Source organism: Micropterus dolomieu, linkage group LG18 (assembly GCF_021292245.1).
Source record: "Micropterus dolomieu isolate WLL.071019.BEF.003 ecotype Adirondacks linkage group LG18, ASM2129224v1, whole genome shotgun sequence".
Classification (NCBI taxonomy): domain Eukaryota; kingdom Metazoa; phylum Chordata; class Actinopteri; order Centrarchiformes; family Centrarchidae; genus Micropterus; species Micropterus dolomieu.
This window is the reverse complement of record NC_060167.1, coordinates 31,043,314-31,059,426: the sequence shown is the minus strand read 5'-3', so window position 1 is coordinate 31,059,426 and position 16,113 is coordinate 31,043,314. Positions and strand designations below refer to the sequence as shown.

Sequence of the window (16,113 nt, the reverse complement as noted above, 5' to 3'; positions counted from 1 at the left end):
GTGTACAAAGTAGCATAAACAAGTGTCAGACAAGAAAGTATGATTCTTATAGTAAATAAAAAAACAAAGTTACTGTACATTAAATAAGACTAAAGGACTATGCCTTATACAGTACAGTCTCCTGCGGCATAAATAAATACTGGTAGTATAAAAGTGTTGTAGAAGGGCAATGCACATAAGTCAGATATAGCAAACTGTATTATACAATAATTGTACATGAATTAGTAAAATTGCACTTATGATAATTGCACAAATGAAAATGAAAATTATGCACAGATGTAATAATGGCACATGGGATATATTGCACAGAGTCAACGGTGCTCATTGTACAGTCTGATGGCCGCTGGAAGGAAAGATCTGCGGTATCTCGCCTTCACACAGTGGGGATGGAGCAGCCTGTCACTGAAACTGCTCTCCAGGGCTGACAGGGTGTAGTGCAGTCAGTTTAGCCAGGACCGTTCTGTCTCCCACCTCCCTCACTGAGTCCAGAGGACAGCCCAGGACAGAGCTAGATTTCTTGATCACCTTGTCCAACTTTTTTCTGTCCCTCTCAGTGATGCTGCTGCTCCAGCAGACCACAGTGTCTTCATCCACTTTCTCCTTGCTCATCTTACCCTTCATGGCTAAAGTGAAAGGAGTTTCTGTACTAGAAGGGTGTCTGTGGGGACTCGTTTGTAAGAAAAATATATATTGGAATAATTTGTAGTAGAGGTGTGATGATACACTTGGCGCCCAAGACGATACACAATATTGGGTTCATGAAAATGAGATAAGACGATATTTTAACACCATTTTTAAAAGTTGCTACATTTTGCCTGATGAAGGTCTAGCACAGAAACGTTGTGTTAATACATATATTTCTTTTGCAAGTTAGACAGCGCACGGGAGTTTTCTTTGACCTACCTGTCCCCCTTCGACACACCTGCCTCTCACTATAGAGGTGCAAAGTAATTCATTGAAATCGAAATACACGACTGGAAAAATAGCCTTTAATTCGACTGACATTCACAAAATGCAAAACAATGCAAGTGCATTTTGAAATGTGGCTTATGGTGCCAGCTGTGTAGATTTCAAACATCAGCAGTTTCACAAAAATAGATGGCAGATCGAGAATGTGCTAAAACGTTAAATCAAGAGATAGATGGTGTGTGTTGGTCACGGGTGTGTGTCGCTTTGAACATTACGTCGTGGCAGTGGCTATGACGACCAGCTACATTGAAGAGGTACTATCTGCAATGGAAAACGGAGGACGGCGGACGAAAAGCGAAAAGTTGATTAGAGTCCATTCGAGCTGGAACCAGTGGTGGAAAAGGGCTAAACATAATGCTTGCGTCTTGTCTGTCACTCTGTCACCGTTTATTGTTTCCACCGGGTACCAAAATGCTGCCACACAAACGATTTAGAAGTGGCTTCAATGCTTTCACCTTGAAGAAATATTGTTACATTTTAATTAGGTTTGGGCGAATATGGCCAAAAATTACACCACGATAAATTAATTTCATATCATTACATATCAATAATTATCACAATAAATCTCAAATCATTATTTCTTTCCAGTTTAAAGGCTGATTTATGCTCCTGAGTGAAAGCTGAAGAAACCAGATTGTTAATTGTGTTTTTAAATGTTTCTTTATGGTCAGAACGTGACAAACACTTGATGCCAAACAGTGGATCACTTCACAAATCTGAAGTAGAACATTCAAAACATTTGTGATAAAATCCCTTTTCAAAAAAATATATTTCAATTCCTTTTCCTCAACAAAATAAATATGTTAATAGAAAAATAAAGTCCTAATTTGTTTGTGATTTAAATTAATTAAATCAAATATTTATAGACAATATATTGAACATTTGTTATACTGTTATTGAGGAAAATTTTATTGCGATGATTATCGTTATTGTTTTATTGCCCAGCCCTATTTTCAATATCGCAAGATCACTTTTTTTGAACCTGAGCCTGAGACCTTGCTAGTGTTATTGTTAGCTGTATTTGGGCCGTCATTGTAGCTAGTTACGGCAACACATTGAATACTGTGCATTCCTTATATTCCAATATGACGAAGTAAATGCTTCGTCATATTGGAGGTGCTTCATTCCTTCTACGAAATATCCTTACTGGAAGTGTTATGCTGTGTCATTGTGCTTTTTAGTGAAACTAAGCCGTTTGAACATTTGCTGCAGTCCCCCATGGTCCAGAAATGTAAACAGAAATACTCCCTTTTTCGAAGCTTCGTTGACAAACTGCGTAACAAATGACGTGATGTTAGGTCCGCTTAGCAGGTCCTGGCAGGTAAATGCAACTTTTATGGACTGTAAAATACTCACTGCATTTCAATCAAGAGCGCGACTGAAAATAGAATCTAGAATCGAAATGCACGTGTCTTATCGAATCAACAGGTCTTAGAAATTTGGTACCAATTCCAAATTGGAACTGGTTCTTGATTCCCAACCCTACTGTTACAGTGGTGTTAACTGAACAGGGACCTTTACTTTGCCTATTTTAATCATACTGCAGTCATATATAGTCACTTGTTCCAGCATGTCAATAGTGTTTTTTTTTGTATATAAATTAGTGCAAGCTTGATGCACTATGGCAATGTCAGGAGGCAAGTGTTGGCTCTGCTATTCTGGGGACAACTGTAAGCTCCAGAGCAGCAACCTTTGGATTGGAGTGTTGCCTTAACGACAAGCCACATACACAGGGGTGCCGTCACCAGGCAGAGTGAAGCGCAGTTTCCACTTTATCCAGAAAGAAGTGGGGAAAATCCCTCAAATTAAGAAATGAGTGTTGTTGAAAAAGTGATATTAATAAATTATGTGACACAAGCCCTGCCAATGTTGACATGCTGTAGTAAGACTGGTGCCTTTAACGATGGCATGGAAGTCTGTCATTCACAAACTGACTTCTTTGAACTCAAGGCTGCAATAAAGTAGAAATCACACTAGTGGAAAATAAAAATGCTCTTTAGCACAGTGCTGTGAGCAAATGTCTACCCACTCACAACTTAGTTTTAAATTAAAATGAGCTTTTAAATTGCACGTGTACTTGAAGACACTCTGTGCCCTAAGAGTCCCTGCTTGCATGGTCACATACGTGCACATATCTTCTTACAACTTGCAACTGCTGCGCCATGCCAGCCACAGCTGCCTGTCAGTCCAGACAGACCCAGAAACCTCACCACGCTGCCACATAAGTCCAAAATCAAACTGTTTCATCTTGGAAAGGTGAGATAAAGAGGAACACATGGTAAACAAAAGGAAATAAATGCAACTGGCCATTTGATACTGTTGAATTACAGGGGATGGAAAACTGAGAGCAGCAAGTGTGAACTTGGGTGGACAGAGAACCTACAAACTTTGCAGCGGTCGAGGCCAAAGCACCTTGTTGTTTTGGCTGCAAACTAACTATATGGTCTTTGGATACACACCCTTTTAAATTCTTGTGTATTCAATGGAGGCAGAGTATGCATGGGACAAGAAAATTGGAGACAGGGAGAAGATGGAGCGTGTCCATGTAGCAGTTGAGAAGTTCATCCAGAAATGACAGTGTGTCTTTTCTCTTCCCCTCTTTACCAGCCTCTCTTTCTCTTTATACTGAATAACAGACAGAAGAGAGAGCATCTGGTAGTAGTTACCTCACAAACCACGCTTTTTTTTCACCCTTGCTGTCTCTCCCCCAAAGCATTTTTATAAAAGGGGGCCCTAAACAAAACACAAACAAGGTCTTGCTAACATTTTACAATGGTAACAAAACTAGGCCAGGGAGCTACCCTCCCACTGGCTTGTTCAGGTGAACCCATTTTATGTGCATTCTTCAGCTGGGAAAGCGAAAGTTAAAGGGGGAGTTGAAGTTAAAGAGGAAGGGCAAGGAGGGGGGAGGGGGACAAAGCTTTTGGCACCCCCTTCCCTAATAAACTCTTGCCTGCATCCAATCAACGAGGTCTACAGCGATTGAACTGTTCCAAATCCTTGCTGGTTATAAACTGGAACTGGGTGCAATGATTGCTTCAGGCTGCCCGTTTGGCTTGCAGAAGTGTGCATGGCTCACATATGGCTCAGTTAGCCCAACACTTGGGTATTACCTCAGAGTTGAAGAAAAGGGGACCGAAGGGATGAATGAGATGTGACTTCAAACAGAGTCAGAGTGCAAACTGCGCCGCTTGACTTGGGACTCAGTGGGCTGGCTGGCTGGCTTGCTTCCTCTTAATAGTGGATAAAAATCTGGTTTCAGCAGCTCGCATCTCATATTCTCACTCTCACTTGTTTGTGGCAAAGTAGCTGTAAATATTTTAGCAGCGGAAACACAACTGTCTTGTTGAGCAGAGTATTCTATATTTAGCTCTACAGAGGTAGGCAGAAAAAGCAAACCTACCTGTTGTGTACTACCACACCAGTGTGAGGTATTTACACTTTAACAAAACACAAATACAGATCACAGTCACCGCATGAGTGACCTTGAGATATGGGGACTAAACAGGTTGTTTTACACTACTTGAGGTGAACACAGGAAACTTTTGTATTCTTAAACTTTGGTTGGAAAAACAGACTCCAATGAGTCAAGTCCGAGTCAAGTCCAAAGTTGCAGAGTAAAGCTTATGAGAATCCTGTACAACTGTTGAATACTCTGACTTGACATGATAACAGGACAAAGTAATTCCAGTAAAAAAAACAACAAAAAAAAACCCACAACAAAACCCACTGCTAACCCACACATTTATTCCATCTTAAATTGAACACATACCACAAGGCCGATTGGCAGTTAATCTAAATGAAACGTATTATCTGTGTCCCTCGGTCTCTCTTAAGGCACACAGACTGACGAAACACTAAAAAAAAAAAAAAAAGCCATCTATTCAGATATCAGTGACACAAAAATGCAGCTCGCCAAAGACAGCTAACCAAAAGTTACTATGCCACACGAAAGTGGCAAGCGTTCCATTTATTTTTCCTCCCTTTCACTGTTCTAGCCAGTGGAGCCAGGGAAAGCAGATCCAAATTTTTAAACAACTTCATTGAGAACATGAGTTTTAATTCTGCATAACTGTGATTCTATGTTCATCTACAATTACACATACATATAGTGCTTACAATACAGTGGGCTGGAACCGAAATCAATACACAGACTCAGAAATGAAATCCAAGCATTACCAAACCCTACTCAGTAGCTACAGATGTCACTGAATACATTCAAACAGCCAAATCTGCCAAGTTTCCCAAATGTATTAGTTTACCAAGTCTGTTTGGTAACTATCTCACACAAAATATTTTACATTTTCACATTGTTTATTAGGATGCCGAAATATTCAGCATCAAAAGTAACCTATGATTATTAACTAAATATCAGCAATGTCACTAAATCTACACTGATTTGATTATCAATGAGGCGATCTGATGTAACCACAGAATCTGCCACCGCAGAGAGACTTCTCCCAGTCCCATGAGAAAAAGTGATAAGTTAATGAATTATTGAGAGCACAGGGGCCAGCAGACAAAGAGCGAAAGCCATGCACCCCAGTCACTTCTTCACCCCATCTGCAGTCAAAGAATCCCCCCAAAGATTGATTCATTGTTAACGCAGCCTGACACCCTGTGTGACGGGAGAAAGAAAGTGGTAGATAAAGGGACAGAGGATGGGGGACAGGGGGCTCCTCTCGCCAAGAATATGAGCAGAAGCACTTCATTGGACAGGTTCCCACAGTGGTCATTCTACCACTTACAAATATACCACATACGCGGGCTTGACTAATGGCATTCCATCAGACTCAAAATAAAGACAAGTTAGCTCATCTGACGGCTGAAGACCAGCCAGCAGCACCATTCCCACTTGTTCATTCCCAGCTACACACCATTTAAATGCCTACATCATTGAGATATCGCAGCCTATTTCATGAGTGACCTGCATGAAATCATATAAGCAGGAACATTCATGCGACAATCTAGTGGCTAGAACACGTAGCAATACGACAGACATACCTAGATCATTTCAGAAACTCTCACGTGGAAATAAGCATTGAGCTGTAAATACCTGCAAGTACTGGCAGGGATGGCCCCAGGCGAAGAGAGCGACAGCACACCTAGACCTCAACCGTTTCAGTGGAATGACTAACTTACCACCCTATTGTCTGCCTACACATGAGCACGCTCTCCAAGAATGTCCTCTTACCACCTCAGAAACTGAGTGCTCAGCATACACCTTGTCAAGCACAGAGAGCTAACCTGGACTCTACCTGAACCCTGGGAGTGTTCATCCTCCCCTGCACCGATACACATTCATCTCCCTCTGCCACTCTGTCTCCCACGCACACATGCACCTAAATATGATTTATCCACTGTGAAAAACAACATTTATCATTGTGTGACGGGCCATTATACCAACCATTACAATCTCGGATACATAATCTACTACAACCATGCAAATAAATAACAGATGCTTCTCCAGGGCAGCCACGCTGAGCTGGTCAGTTCAAGTTCGGCAGTCAGCAGTGGGGGACAGTGATGCACTGGTAAACACAAGGTGGTCTATCATGACCTGCAGCTGGTTAACATCACACATTTAAAAACCAACAAGAAAAGACATATTTTCTAAGAAGGAGAAATGTGTGTTTTTTCTAATTACAGAACGTCAGATAAATTGTCTTCTTGCTATCTGTTAGACGGTGTTGCGTTTAGTGAGTCAAGGCAAAGGCAGGGAAACTATTCCACAAACAAAATGCAGGCAACGTTACACCGTTTTCAAGTGTTTACCCTCGACTAAGTTACAATCATGACCGAGGCCAGAAAACCGTAACAAATGAGCAATAAACAATTTTGTTTCCCAAGACAACTACTAAAGGTGTAACTAACGTTAGCTGTAAACACAGACAATTCCTTAAGCCCCATTTGTACCGAAACTGTAAAGCAAGTCAGACGGTCTGGTGAAAAAAAAAAAAATAAATTACGTTAATGCCCAAAGCTATTCAGCTGTGCTGTGGACAATGAAAACAGGCCAGTTGCGCTACAAAGTTAACATTAACGTTTTGAAACACAAACGAGTTCACTCATAAGCAGTTTGGAGTATAAACAGCTAGGCTACTGCGAATTACAGAGCCTGTATCTCGTAAACTTTGTAGCTAGCGGGTTAATGGAAACACCAACAAACAGCCCGATAAGAACAGCACACTACCAAACCATGCTTAACGTAAATTATTATCTTTTTTACAGTTCTGGAGCCAATAATAACATAACAAATAGACAGTGGTGAGGTGGTTCATTGTATCACGGTAGCTTAAAAACCACAGCCTGCTCGGAAGCGGAGCAACACTGTCTGCCTCAGTGACCATTTTTTGCGTTCAAACACACACTAGCATTAGTTCAAAACTTGGCTATAACCGAATCATTAACTAATTCCAGAAAACTCACCGGCTTCGACGCTTTCATTGAGTACAGCAGTTTCTTTTTCGCCTCTACAAACTCTCCGCCATCTTCGGCAGGACCGTGTTTGTTTAAATGCGAAACACTCCCAGAGCGGAGGGAGCCAGCTTGTAGCAGAGCGACAGGACTTCTGGGTAATGTAGTTGCTTTTGTCTTCCAGCCGCATCAAACAGTATGACACGTTCTGCAAATGAACTACACGTACACCAATACCCATAGGTGATATAAGCAGCAGTCACTGATATTATTAGAAGAGATTTAAAAATGTATTTATAGGCTGGCAGAAAAGCAGCTTTATGCAAATGATTTATTATACCCAGAGAGTATTACAATCATATGTTAATCACTGCACCTACAATTACAAAAAATCACTAAATGCAGCCTAAAGAAAGATTGTTTTTAAAATTCAACAGAACACAAGTGGACATTTGGAATTCATTTAAAGGAAACATGTACACAATGTATGGGGGCTGTAATGAAACTAAAGTGTAAAAGTGTAAAAAGATGGACATTTTTCCAATGTTGTTTCTCTGGGACTTTACAAATGTCCAAGCAATTTGACAGGATTTGACATGGCATCAGTTATAAATTGATTGCCACTCACATGTATTGCCAACATGTGCAGCCTGCTACCTCACAGACTCACGGTCCAGTGACAGTTATATCAATTGGAGTGAGTGTGGAGCCACTATGGCCCCAGAATGGACACAAATGAGGGAAGAAACTGTCTCCAAGGTGATCTCTCGGGCACAGTATAGTTTTGAATTTTTACTACCGAGGAGGCAGTGAGGGCCAAAAAAGGAGGGAGTGTTAAAAGCTTGGTAATTAGCTCATTACGTCCTTTTTCCTGTGTGAACATAATTCTAAACTTTGAGGTGGAAAAAATGAAAGGGTGCGAATACAGGGTGGAAATATCCACACAGTTTATTTAAAGCACAGCTGCCCAGAAGGCATTGAAGTTCATTGCCACTGTCACAGCATATATGTTATGCTACCAATTCACGAAATGTACTAATTTGACATAGAGTATTCCCTAAAGTGTTACACAACTGATAAATAAGGATAATAAGTAATTCACACAATCCTTCACAATAATGATGCAAAACGTGATTACACACAGAACAATCCAGTCTGTGCAGATTGTTTGCTAATGTTAGAGAATTTTTAATGGTCTGTGACATGATGAAATCACCTAAAGTAAAAAGCCTTGTCCATTTATGCTGGGTGTGTTTTTAGTCTGTTTGTATGTCTGCCTGCGTCAGAGAGCTTCAATTACATTCCATGGAGACCCAAAGAGGGGCCCAGTGGCCCTCTGTTTGTCCCCCTTCCCCCACAAAACATGGCAAACTGACCTCCCCCTCAGTGAGTGTGAGACACTTTATCCCATCCCCCCTTCCCCACTCGGCCTCTCTATTTTGAAAGGACAGGAGATAACAGTTTGAAAGGACAGGAGATAGCCCTATAATCATTAATGTATTCAGATTGGTTTACCTGCAGCTAACAGCATGCCTTTCTTTGCTCCAAACTTGTTCCCATCCCCCAACTTTTCACATGCAGCACATGCAGCACATGCAGCACATGCAGATGTAATAAAGCACATGAAACATGTCGCAAATCACCTATCAGCAATAAGATATGTTATAACTAAACAAGGTGACAATAAAGAGACGGAGAGGACCAGTTTTTGAGATTTAATTTCCAAGCTGCTTATAAAATCCAATAGATATTTAATGGCATGGTTAAGCTGTGTGCATTCCATGATGTTTGTCATATAGATTGCCTTATCAATTGCTCATGTAATTTGAATTGTGTTTTTTATACAAAGCACAGGAAAATATACTTGTTTATTTAATAGGAAAATCACAAAATGTCGCAGTGAGTAAATAAACATTTTGCTTCGTGGCTTTCTGCAGGTCAACTTTAGTCCTTTTTCAATGGCAGTTCATTTATGTCAAGGCTTTTTGTGAAGAGAAATACAAATAATAATACTATACTAGTTCTAGAGCATACACACTGAGAAGTAATAAAAAAATGAAAGAAGACTCCTCAAACCATGTTGTTACATATTACATGTATTATACTTGAATGCCTGAATCCAAGGAAGACTATGAATTGGCCTGAGCAGTGAAAGTCTAGCTCGGGCGCCATCTTGGGGATCGCAGGGCTTGTTACTACTGGCTACCTGGAAATCTCACTGGTCATCGTCGAGAGAGACTGACAAAGGTATGTTTTTATGTTGGGTATCTCCAGAGTAGTAATATTTTTATCGTTTAAACATTTCATGAGCCGAGTTATCCCTGTTTGTTGTCTTGGGCAGATGCTCATGGCCCATAAGTTAACTTAAACTAAGCTTAGCTAATTAACGTTAATTATAACTGTTAACTTACAATTCAATTATGCAAATGTTAGCATTAAAGTGGACTCATGTGAAAACCTTCCCACTTCCATAAAATGACCTTAGCTGAAAGTAGGATACGCAACGCTATTTCCATATATATTTTGTCTCAAGTAACACACATCTTTTTTAGGTGATAACATTACTTCAGTTTCACATTAACGTTACTTAACTAACGTTGTCAGCCTAGAGACAATAACACAAGATTTCCCCCTAGAGACTTTATACGCCTTAACGTCAATGCACCATCTGTATTTAGCAGTTTATTTGTTTGGTTGAATATTTCCTACTTAACAGGTAGCTGCTGAAACTTTTATCACTGCAGTTATTAAATGAGCCGTGAGTGAACACATGTTGACTACTATTACACTGATGTAGGCCTCGTCCCATCATTATTCACCCCACATTATATACTCAAATGCTTTATCATGGCTGTTGGCCTCTTTGGACCTTATATTCAGTCTGTGCTTTGGACAAAGGTTGTCAAATGTACTCCTTAGTTAACTTCATTTTTATTTGGCGGTTCTTCTCATGAATACTAGTATGAAGCACTCTGGTCAGTGTGTACTGTCTTATAACGTTTTTCCACAAGAGGTCGCAGCTGTCTGTCTTCATATCTAGGGGGAGTGACCACAGTAAAGTGAATGGTGCAGCCAAATCTTATAAATTACAAATAGCAGAGAGCAGAGATCATAGAGCAATTAACAGTATTGCCAGTACCCACCAATGAATTCTATCATGCATCTTATACATACAGAGAGGCAGTCATTTGTTTCCCTCCTAAAACAAACAAACCCAATACAGGCCTATCTTGGATAAGCTGGAGGCCTCCTGCTACAACAAAATGATTTATGTCTGCCTAAAATGGTGTAGGTCCTATTCTGCAGTTGAATCGCTTACTGTTCACTAAGTGACCAATTACGTTTTGGTATTGCACACTGATCAGTGCATACGCCTTCACAATATAAGCCAGGAGACAATCTTCTGGAGAAAAGTAGTTACCCAAGTAGTTACCGTAATTCTCTAGGCTAATTTGTAGTAGCTTCAATTCATGTCTTTGATGAGCACTTCTCGGATTTACATTTAAAATAGTGTTACAATGCAATTTGCTAGTTTTTTCCACAAAGTTATGTTCAATCAATTTTAAACATTCAATCTTTAAAATTTCATGAATGATAAAGTTATGGTTATAAAGTTTGAATAATGTGTCTATCTTTAGTTTACTCCCTCAGCCATTCAGAAAACATGTCTTTTTTAGCGAGACACTATATCCCTCCCTGCTGCTAGCTGTCTCTATGTGCAAAGCCCTCTGGTTCATACAGTATGTGTGGGAGCTGCACACATTGCATATGTGCATAATGCAAAACGTGTAACTAAAGTCACAAACTATGACACTGTATAGGCAAGAAACTGACTTATGTCTGTCAAACAGAGACAGGACTTTTTGTTGAACAGCTAATTTTGAGTGAAAATAAAATTCAGATTAGGCAAGAAAGAAATTGCAAATATTAAAGTTGTGCTGACATTTGCTAACATGACACTTCCTCCTCAAATACATTTGAAATACATTTTCAAAGCAAAGTTCTAAGCTGTCCTAATATGTTTTTAATAACAATATCATATGCTCATTGAATCTTGCTCCATGGTGGAATGGTATAACAGAAAGTCATAGTTTTTCTAAAATATATAATCTTGGCAAATCGAGAACAAATTGCGATCACACCAGTTGGTGTCGGGCAAATCACACATCACTGAAATTGGTCTGCATTATTGTCTTTAAACCTCTTCAGATCAGACCAACTGTGTGTATTTCATTTAGTGCCTGTTTACTCATTGCTTTTATTTATTTAGCAGTTTGAAGATGGCTGGTTTAACTTGAGGGAGGGAACTAGTGACACAAGTTCCTCCTTAAGAAAACAGCCACAGGCCTGTTCTCTATGCTCACATCTGCGGGCTACACTTCATAGCTACACCAGAGACCTACTTTAAAGCAGGTTTACAAGGCACCAACAGCTGTATGCAGTCTTCTTGGTAGCTGGCACAACTAGGTGTGCAGTGGCTGATTATTTTGATCTGGGCCTAGCTCCTCTTGCTCTGAGTACTGCGTTTCAGCTTGCCTGTGCTAAACAAAAGACAAGCAGCCAGGAAGTGCACCAGCCAATCAGCAGCTGCCTTACATTTTGTCAGCATGCGCGGCCAGTCTCAGCGGGCCTTATATCAGAGCAGTGAGTCGGACAGCTTGGAGAGCCGTGCCTGTGCTCTGAGCAGGGTGAGGGCTGACAAGGCTATCCTCCATGTTTTAATAAGCATTGACATATCACACAGAGTTTTTAGCCATGCATCCACAGAGGTAAGCCTAATTTTCATTCTTTCACATATACTACTCTGTTGATAAGGCACCAGCCACTGGGTGTGATCTGTGCCTGAGTAATAATACAGGTTTGCTGAGAGACTGGGGGAGGGGGAAGAGTGTTTGTCACCCCACAGCATAGAAGTGGAGCTTGGAAGGAGAGCATAGCATGGTATAGTACAACTGATTGCCTCTGCTAACTGGGTGGCTGTCTGGACACATACAGGTCAAGTGTAAGGTCATTTTATATTCATAGTATACTAACTGAGAAAACCTGCTTTCTTTTGTCAAGATCAAAAGAGGACTGGGTTTTTGTGGCTGCCCCTGGCCTATGCTGTCAAGATGGCAGGCCTGGTGAGGGATCCACGCAGGATGGGAGAGACAGGGAACAGTGCAGAGGGGAGTCCCCAGAGGAATTAACAGATGGTAAACTGACAGCACAGCAAGTTTAATTTAGGCCTTAAACTGTCATGAGAGCAAGGCAGGAGGGCACTGCTGTTAATTGTTTGCCAGACTAACATGGCAATGAAGAACAGACTGCATCTTGTCTAATTTTTCAACACCTTTAGCAAAACCCAGTTCACCTCACCACAATGCCCTTTTACCTGGTGAATTAAAAAAACATGCTTTTAACAGGCCTAATCCCGTAAGCTGCTCACCAGAATACCAATTATCTACAGACTAAATATGCCATAGAAGCTTATTTATCACAGGGTTGTAGGAATTGCCTGAGCCTAATGGTGTGCACTGCCTCCCAGTGTTGTTCTCTGCTGCCGAGTGTCAGCCATTTTAGAGAGCTTCCCCTTTCTGTCCCTCTGCTCCAAGCACACTGAGTATTTGGATGTAAGAGAGAAGGAAAGGAGAAGGGAAGGACTTCCTCTGAAAAGGCTCTGCATACAACCTCATCTCATCCAGAGAGGCTTTAAAACCTTTTTGAAGTCGACCAGGTTAGATTGAATTCTGTTTATATAAAATTATGTTGCTGATTGCATGAATCAGGCTACTAATTCATTTTAGTGAATGACTATCTGTTTCTGCCAGTTTATCAATATTGTTACATTTTTAGTCTTGAACATTTGACATATTCCAGGTGGAATGTAGAGATATCTGTTTTGTCATTATTAGTGGATGACGTCTGACAAAAGGCTCTGTTTTAAATATAACCAGGGGAACTGTGGCCTGGATATAATGGCGCACATAATGTTGCTTGACCAGGGTTCAGGAGCGGTCTGCATTGACTGAAACAGCAAATCCCCCCTCAGTGTTTTGTGAATGGTGCTTGGTAATTCGTCTAATCCCTTCATTCCACTATGGTGTGAGGATTGGTGTAGGCACATTTAAATCTGCATTACACCGACACACAGCCTTTTTACTTTGGTGTCTGTGTTTAAAATATCCACCTGTTGACCTTCTCAGAACTGTGTAGATGATGTAGTTGGCTTTGACATTTTGACCTGGATGCATTTCTGTTTTGAAGGATGGTTTACGGTCGTGTTGCACTACCAATGTGTGTTAGCTGTGTGCATTGTTTGTACAGGGTTTGAAGTTTCTCAGTTGATTAAATGAAATACATATATTTGGACTTCCACAGAAAGATGGGGAAATGTATCTCTTTGCTCTCAGTTGTTGTTCTGTTCCCTCCCCCCCACCAGCCTACTGTTGCTCACACTCAAATCTCCAGGCAGATATTGATTATGAGAAAGTGTATGCTGAAGAAGCTCTGGACAGAGGGAGGGAGGGAGGGGGTTATGCCGTCTGCTTTCTGGGAGGCCTGTGACATTTTCAGTCCTGTCTTTGTGTCCAGTGTTAGGGCCCATGCTGCATATCAGCATGCTGGGGCACATAATAAGCTGCATGTGGTCTTTTACAGCAGATTTGACTGGTGCCGTGTGTACGTGCTGTGTGTGCGGTGCGCACAGTGGTCAGGGGGAGAGAGAGAGAGAGGGAGGGAGAGAGAGAGTGTGTTCAAAATGGATGCCATACACATACACTAGCTGAGAGCACGACGAGGGAGAGAATCTGATCCTATCCCTGTCAAGCCCGTAGAGCTGCATCTTACATGTCTGATAAAAGGCATGCAGCCAGTATGTGTCTGTACTAGGTTTAAAGGGAGCGAGGGACTTGGTTTTCGGGAGGTTTTTAAGCAACAGCAAGGAGCAGTCCTCTCTGCATTGCAGCACTGTGGCTGAGGAGAGCGGGGAGAAGAGAGCCCGTTTGGCACACAGAGCTGAGCATCCAATCAGGCACCTCCGTGTGGTGCTCAAGCCAATCGGCAGCCTGCAGCCGAGGTTAAAGATTGACAATTGCAGGAGAGAGCAGCAGGGAGAGAAGGCCTTCTGGGAAACCTGGACCCATCTTTTCCCTCATCCCCAACGTCCTCAATAATTGAAAAAGATTAAAGAATAGGCTGAAGAATCTGTATATGAGAGAGGAAAAAGGTATGCTGTTGATTTCCTACATTGAAGCATGGATGTTGTGGCAATGGTGGGTGTGGAAAGGGTTGTATCAGTGGGTTACAATAGTCTGTATCGTGTGCTTTGTGGGCTTTGATTTAAAAATGTTTTTTTTTTTTAACAGGATGGGCAGCATTGATTTTCTTCCTTGTGCCTGTCCCTGTCTTTCTCTTTGTCTCTTGTTGCTGTATTTCCTGCCCTGGACAGGACAGGATGTTGCTGGGGTAGATTGTCTGAGGCTGTCCAGACAGGTTAGATGAGGAGGCCAGTAAAGCCATTTCACTGCACTCCTGTCTGTCTCTGCAGATGTGCTGTGTTCCTGGCTGTCATTTCATCCTTCTTTAGTGATGATGGAGGAGGAGGAGGAGGAGGAGGAGGAGGGGAGGGGGGGGGGGGGGGGGGGGGGTAGTGAAGAAGATTGTTGAAATGGAGGCAGTATTTTTGTTTTTATTGAATTCATGTCTATTTTTCACACAACACATTCAAATTGTGCAGTGCAAGTGAAATAAAAATAGGCAAGATTAAAGCCATCTGAACAGTGAGGCCGGTGCATCTGCTGTGGCGTCAGAGAAAATGGCAACAATAATAGGATCGACAACAGGGCACCTGCAAACCAAGGTGAACTGATACTGTGGAAAAACCTGTTGGGCAGATTTTGAATAGAAGGTGGTTCACAGCAAATTGTGGCTTGCTTTTCAAGGACATGTTTCTCAACAGACCTCGGGCTGTAATTATGCAATCCATAAGGATGTGCTGCTTGTTATTAGGATACTTGATCAATGAATATTACATGGTTGTTTAAAAGCAGCATAGAAGTCTATTTAGATGGTTTTCACTTGTTGGATGTCAGGAGGTTTAGACGCTGCGGATTCTTCTGCTCTGTGTTTTCATGTTTACTATTTATAGACCTGTGGTCAGTGGAGAAAGGTGTTTGCTATTTATAATTGGAGAGTGGCCCTACACATAGAGCTGCCTTTGCACTGATAATGGCTAACTTTTGCTTTAATTCAGTTGGAGATATTTTTAACATCTAGAAAATGTCTGTCTGAGTCACCAAATTGTGGTCCAATTCTACTTTAGAGCTGAACATTGCTACGTTGTCAGTATTTTCAGTAATGATGGGTCTTGAAAGTTGCAGTTAACTTTTGTTTTGAAGTCTATACAGTAGTCATTGACCAATTAATCAGTAAGGCAATTCATGGGGCCAATATCTGTCATTTTGAGATAATTTTCCATTTTGAGAGACCCAGAGAGGCGGGGCAAGCTGGTGTGTTTACCTGAGGTGTAAGGCCTCTTGTGTGTCTGTGTGTGGAGAAAAGAATTCCGAGGAAGGTGCGAAGAATATTTAAAATTTATAATGATGATCTTCGTGGTGATTAAATCCTGCTTTCACATGGCAGTATTATGTGAAAAAGTTAGATTTTCTTTTGCCGGGGGGGGGTGTTACAATCACGATGCCTGCTCATGTTGTGATGTCTGTCAGCCATTGCTGATGTATGATGACA

The 16,113-nt window shown here is 41.3% G+C and overlaps 2 protein-coding genes across 9 annotated transcripts in view; one reads left to right on the top strand and one right to left on the bottom strand.

The window, feature by feature from the left end:
- Positions 1 to 7,532, bottom strand: part of LOC123987268 (nuclear receptor coactivator 3-like) — a 37,325-nt gene extending 29,793 nt beyond the window's left edge. Inside the window, exon 1 of the mRNA XM_046076001.1 lies at positions 7,399 to 7,532. The gene's annotated coding sequence lies outside the window, so the exon portion shown is untranslated. The remainder of the gene's footprint in view (positions 1 to 7,398) is intronic.
- A 1,981-nt stretch (positions 7,533 to 9,513) lies between these two features.
- The window catches only part of zmynd8 (zinc finger, MYND-type containing 8), a 42,936-nt gene continuing 36,336 nt past the window's right edge, over positions 9,514 to 16,113 (top strand). For 5 of the 8 annotated variants that reach the window (XR_006829082.1, XR_006829081.1, XM_046075998.1 and 2 more), the window contains exon 1: positions 12,068 to 12,155. Coding sequence is in view for 4 of the 8 variants with exons in the window: in XM_046075998.1 (XP_045931954.1) it covers positions 12,142 to 12,155 (14 nt within the window). In the remaining 4 variants the exon portion in view is untranslated. Of the gene's footprint in view, positions 9,634 to 12,043; positions 12,156 to 12,447; positions 12,582 to 16,113 lie in introns of those variants that run through there. The other 3 variants (XM_046075994.1, XM_046075993.1, XM_046075995.1) reach the window with 3 other exon arrangements.